Here is a 6,557-nt window from a genome sequence, read left to right on the forward strand (position 1 = left end):
TGAAATTATTAACATGATGAAATAAAATCAAACAATAGTGCATATAACATAACAGATACATTAATAATCCTTTTTTTATTATATGTACAGCAGTAAACTTACTTTTACTTTGTACTCTATTAAGGCTTGTCTTACTGTTTCGTGTTGCTTATCGAGCTCGTTTTTACGTTGGTCGTAGGTTTGTTCGAGCCTCTCTCTTTCAATAACACCTCGATCTACAACGGCAATGGCAACTTCTCGTTTCATCCTTATAAATTCGTCTCTATCGCGATGTTTTTTTGCCAACGACTTGACTTCTTCCCTACGATCGGCTTGGAGTTTTTTCATTAGTTCAGACGTTTCTCTTTCCATTTGATTCTGGAACATTCAACTAACTTTATTAGCGATTTAGGTACGAAAAACGCTAATAAATGGATATAATTAATTCAATGAATTCACCTTTAGTGCTTTTAGCTGCTCAGACTGTGAAGTTTTCATAATTCTCTCTGCAGTATTGAAAATAATTTCGTGGTATTTTTCTCTTAGTTCTTTTTCTTGTAATACATATTCTTTAGTGATTTCGAGTAACTTTTCTGGTTTACTGCGTAACAGATAGGGGGGCGGCTTGATAGATTCGCTAGTACTCGATTCTGTCACTTCTTCTGCGCTTGCTGCGGATTCTACATTTGAAGAATCCATTGTAAATAATCCACTACTCACTCTACAAATAAATAAATTTGTGGATAACTCATTATGTAATTCGTACTGCCAAATATTGAGCGAATACCTACATATTTTTATTTGATAAACGTTTCACAAGTTTTATGTTCATAATTTTACTCCTTTTTTCACAACTTTCGTTAGACTTGAAAGCTTGTACGGAAAATTTTCGTTTTTCGTACTTTTTTCGCAAGTTTTCTATTTTTCTATCTAACTCGACTTTCTTTTCTTTCACGTATTTATTTTCCAAAATTTTTTCTAGGGTCTCCGCTGAAACCTCTTCGTTTACAATAACATCGGGTGATTTTGACGCAGCTGTACTTTGTTCTGTGATTGACTGAGAAGTTTCAAGAGGTATTTCTATTGCATTTCGGTTATTTGCTTGTTGAGTTGTGGAATTACTGGTAGGAATATTTTCTTGATTAGATTTATTTAAAATGTCTTTGTTTTTGTTTTCCTCTTTATTAACTGCTGATATTCCTATAAATCGAAATGAATTTCAAATAGGTACCTATTATCTATGTATAAGATCTGTAATCTTCTTACCCGTTTGTGCAGCGTCCATCTCATCTGTAAGAACTGCTAACTGTCTGGACCTTTTTTCTAAATCGCTTTGATATTTGATAGGATTTGCCAGCGCTTCGGCTAAATCGGTCAGGCCGTCAGGTACATAATCTTTTACAACAATATAAAAAAATAGAGTTGCCAACGGTAATGGTTGACCGAACTCTGTTCTTAGGCTAACGTGTCTATAACCGGGACAAAGTCCCACGACTGGTAAAATTCTGTGACCAATTAGTCTACCAGATTCTTCATAGGCTGCTATTCGCAAAGAGGCGAGTTCGGGTAAAACAATTTTTTTAAAAACAAAGGGATCTTCATCATAAATAGGGTTTATTCCGTTGTTAGCAATTGTCTTGGTGCGTACTTTTTTACGCACAGTATCTGCTGGTAGGCCATACATTTCTACCTATTTAAACAGTTGTTGGTCATATACAAAATTGTAAGGCTTAATTAAATTTTACCTCAACATAAGTTCCGACCCTTTTGTCAGTCAAAAATTGTCCTGAAATCACAGTAATTTCTACGGTTCCGGCAATAACGCCGTCGATGGTGGATTCTGCGAATAAGTCTAAGCGCCTGTCTTGTCTCCTCATGAATTCCGGTTTTAAAATGTAACCAGTTCTGAAATTGTATTCGAAAAACCCCAAATTCAACTGCATCCCTAGATCTAGTGTTTGAAAATTGAGAGCCACAAGTTGACATCCTGCATTCCAAAACACTTGAGGAATAAAATTAGACGAATCAAACCTCGTTCCTGCCGGATAAACTCTACTCAATTGATTCTTGTTGTAGTTGACAAATTCTACAGGATGTTCTTTTAATAAAGTCATTGCTTGCTTTTCATCAAACGATGACATTTCATAACTACGCTTTTTTTCTAAAAAAAAAAAAAGTAATAATTTTTAAAACAGTCCCCATAACTTTATTGCTTGTATCAAACACCTCAGGTACCGAATAGTATAGCAAACAATTAAATAATGGTTTGAAACAATACTAATTTTCGCTTATTACAAGTTCATGTTAAATGAATGACATAAAATATGATCCTTTAAAAAAGGACTGTCCACTAACCGTTTCATTATACGTATTTTAGGCTTCATTATTTTTCTGCCATTCACTTAAAGAAAATAGTGGCAATATTATTACAACAATAAAATAATAATAATATGAAGAAAAATGTAGAAATACAAATACAACTAACTTTCTGCGTTTTCAAAGCTAGAAAAGTGGACAGGTTGTATATAATTTACAAGAGCTGAAATTTCGGCTCCAGCTTCTGTTTCTTTAGTTGGAGCGGATTTTACTTCTAAAGAAGCTTCGGCTGTTGAACCTGGTTGATTCGACGGAATTTCGATGTTTAAAGGTTCTTCGTCTGAAGAAGAATTTTCATCTTCGGTTCCCGTCGAGTCCTTAGATTCCTTTACAGAAGTGCAGTGTTACTTATTAGACTTTATTGGCTCGGGTACTTTACCTGTCTTGCTTGTAGTTGTAACAAAGGTGCATGCATAGAGGAAATTGTATCCCCCCCATTTCCCGTCATTACATCAATACTCAGTGACTGTACTTTTTTATGGTGGTGGTGTTTCTTCTTGTTCTTAATTATAATTTTTCGTTTTAAAACTGTAGGTGATGGAAGTGGAACACCTACACAAATGGAAAATAATAATTCATATGTATAAATTTATCTCTTATTGAGCACACCTGGTTCTAATTTATGAGTCTCTAACGGTTGGTCAAGTAACATATCTCCAAAAATATCGCGGCAGTAGTTAGCAATTTTGGCTTGTTGTCGTGGATTGCAGTGGTTTTCGAAGGAAAGAATTACTGGATAATCGGATGTTTTAAAAGCACTTTCTGCTATTGCTTCTAGAACATCTTTCGCCGAAATTTCAGGAACAAAAGTATAACCATGAACGATGACAGGCTCATCGGTTCGGCCGTTCCAAAAATCCAGCTCGACGCATCTAATTAGCAGTAAATAATTTCTCTATATGTATTAACATTGCACGCTAACTGAAAATAGAAAAATTACAACGCACCTACATCCAGCCAGTAAACACTGTCTATAAATTTCCACGCTAGATTTTCCGGTAAGCTGGTGACCAGTAAGATAAGTATTATGGGAGGAATTTATGAAATAGTGTGGTAAAGGATGATCCATTTCATTGGTCAGATCGAAGCAGCTTTGTGCAATAATATTGTTGTCTGTAGATATAAGGTACCTTAAAAATATGAAAATACGAACCATGCAGCGTGTATAAACCTAGCAATGAATCTTTTTTCCAAGAAAACTGCTATTCAAAATAAAATACGCGATTGCCAATATACCTTCTTTAATTTACTATTTACTTATCCTATGTGTTAAAAGAAAAAAGCAAAATTCTGCGTGAGAAATTAATTTATCAATTAATTGTTCCTCTTTGCATCGTGTAATACAAAAAGGAGTGGGGAAAAAAATTACCTCAGGAAACCATCAAAAGATAACTGGCCTTTTTGTACGTTGTATTTATTGGGTTCATATTGTGCGATAATATCCTTAGCGTGGATTACGTTAACATACGGGTACAGTATTTCGTTTAGACGGGGATCTCGCTGAGTTTTGTTTAAAAATTCTACAAGTTGTGTAGCAGACATATTGTGCTTTTTCGGAGTTCCAATCCTACAAAAAGATATAAACATAAAGCAATTTGCATTTCTCGCATAATTACTTACAATTCGTTAAATATTCGTTCGACTTCTGTTCTTTGGGTTAGATTTTTGTATAAATTAAAAAAATCCTCGAACTGAAATTTTTCTGAACTAATACCATCGTTTTTTCCAGATGGTAATCCCGAAATATCCAAGGCTTTCTCGACCCGCTTTTTATCCTCCTTGTTCGAAGCAAAAATTTTGATGATACTAAGATTAAAGAACAGCCAGAGTTGCTTACGGAATTTATGCTTACTATACGTCCACTTAGTTCTATTTCAAATACTCACTTCTTTATTGGTATTTTCCCGGACTTGTCTACTAAAAGAATCAATTTCGTGTAAGCTTTAAGCAAATACACATCGGCGTTTGAAATAAATTGTGTTAAATTATATGCCAAACTCATGAGAGCGTCGCACCACTGTTTGGCGATATCCATTTTAGTACAACAAAAATTAATAAACGTAATATTAACAAAATCGCTTGCCCAACACACCGATACTGTTTTTTCTTCTAAAGTATCTTGGGAACCCATAGTAACTATTTGTCTTAACTTAGGATCCTAATAACAAAAATAAAAAGTACCATTAGCCATATTTGGTCCTTAATTTATTAAAATATGGAAATTCTAGCAGGTAGGTAGGTATAAATTCGTTAAAATTAAATGGAAAAATCGTGTGCAAATAAATAAAAATTTGCAATATTTTACCTTAGGAATCTTAGCATTTCTGCCCGTCCGTGTATCTTTAATTGTAGCAATATCCAACAAGTTCATTTCGTTATTTTGATCAATCCAATGAAGATAAAAACCGTATTTATCAACTCGCAATGTAACCGGCGTACCAATTCCAGAATCCTGTTAACAAACAGCAGACACCCTATATATATTTTTTTAATAGATCTATGAAAATAATTTACAAATAGTTATATATATACCTTAATCTAAATTAATTAGTCGAATAGAATATAACGCAAGTTGTATAAGAAATGTATCTGCAATTTGATTTATTTTGGAATGATTTAATTAGAATAAAACATATCTACACGTAAGTTTCTTCCCTCTACCACCGTTAAGGTAGAAACATAACATACATATTTTCAGAAGTATGGGCGTTTTTCTCAAATAACATTTAATTACGAAAAATGTTTCACATAAATGTACCAATTTTTCTTATCTAGTAAATTCAAGAATGTAAGTAAATACCACAAGCGCCCGAGTTGATAATTTAAATTTTTTGTTATCTTCCTGTTCATAATATTATTGTCTTATCAATTACTCATTTTTAAAGACAAAACAATAGAATTTTGAGCCAAATGAAAAGGTCGCAGACCTTTCATAAAAATTGGCCCTAAAATTTCAGAAATATTGTTTTTTTCATCGTTTGTGTTTATGCAGACACACGATGATTTAAAGTCTGTCAAGTTTTCTTCAAAATCTCAAACAACATTGCACAAATGTAGCCTATAGGAGAGCCTAACCTACCTCCTCCCATTTAATAAATTTTTCACCATTCTGAAGGAATTGCGGAACTTCTATGGATTTAAGAGAAACAGCACTTGCAAACGTTGCTATTGCAGAATTTGCGTTGGTACTCAATCTGCTACCTTCAGTACCACTTGCCATTGCCATTCCTTTGCAAACAATTTTTAATTATGGATCTCGTTCAACCGCGTTTAAAATTTTTAAAATGCAATTTTTAATAGACATTAGTAACATTACAGATATTCGAGAGAACATTTTAACGAAAAAACACATAATATGTATATGATTTTTACATTTTTCTAGCAATCATTTTTGCTTTCATTTTTGGTTACATCTAACGTAACCCAGCTCGAACGATTATTTGCTCAGAAATCCAAGGCCAGCTGCGCTTTGCAGTACAGATGAAACGAGCGACAGGCGCAATTAGCGAACTACAACCTACAACCCTTCAAAATTAAAAAGGATTAACACTGATCTTCTTTTCATACAGTGAAAGTACTATCGTTTGCATTTACATTTACTATAAGTACCGTTATACAACATGCATGTGTTGTGGCCAATCGAGTACAACCGACATTTCTTATAATTCAATTTAGTTGTAATCCCATCCATTTTTCAAAATTATTATGCACACAATATGAGCGCTATTTATATGTTATAATAATATATAATTTTTATTTAAGTAATAAATATGAGAAATTTTTTACCACAAACTGTATTTGGGTATACCCAAATTGTGTTTCTATAAAATTTATAATTCTTATCAACAATCTAATGCAAATCCAAATCCATAAATTAAAACCTTTCAATCGTATTTTACTAGTCAATTTAATCTGCTGCTAAATATTGGTTATATGTATAACTAAATTTATAATTATATCTATATATGACGTAAATACAGTATACGTATGTACACAGTGCATACTTATTTACCTATATACAGATCATTGTAATTAGTTATATTTCAATTTGAATAGAAGAATGGAATAGATTTTAAAATTACAAGAAAATTACCTGTAAATCTAATTCGTATATTAATTTAACATTTTACTTTAAGAAGGGGTAACTTACGTTTATTAATAGATAGGACAAGGTTAGCGAAATTTATTCATCCATAGTAATT

At 32.8% G+C, this 6,557-nt stretch overlaps 1 protein-coding gene across 1 annotated transcript; it reads right to left on the reverse strand.

Moving 5' to 3' along the window:
- Positions 1–52: 52 nt before the first annotated feature.
- LOC108738486 (1-phosphatidylinositol 4,5-bisphosphate phosphodiesterase classes I and II) lies at positions 53–5,956 on the reverse strand. Its single transcript, XM_025979276.1, has 14 exons — positions 5,435–5,956; positions 4,661–4,807; positions 4,242–4,513; positions 3,976–4,161; positions 3,725–3,922; positions 3,303–3,485; positions 2,965–3,227; positions 2,735–2,907; positions 2,465–2,681; positions 1,725–2,140; positions 1,246–1,669; positions 771–1,179; positions 439–700; positions 53–357 (listed from the first exon to the last, which is right to left on the reverse strand). Exons 1-14 carry the CDS (start codon positions 5,579–5,581, stop codon positions 79–81), a joined length of 3,576 nt encoding a protein of 1,191 aa, XP_025835061.1. The 5' UTR covers positions 5,582–5,956; the 3' UTR covers positions 53–78.
- Between the last annotated feature and the right edge of the window lie 601 nt (positions 5,957–6,557).

Source organism: Agrilus planipennis, unplaced genomic scaffold (genome assembly GCF_000699045.2).
Source record: "Agrilus planipennis isolate EAB-ADULT unplaced genomic scaffold, Apla_2.0 scaffold20, whole genome shotgun sequence".
NCBI lineage: Eukaryota > Metazoa > Arthropoda > Insecta > Coleoptera > Buprestidae > Agrilus > Agrilus planipennis.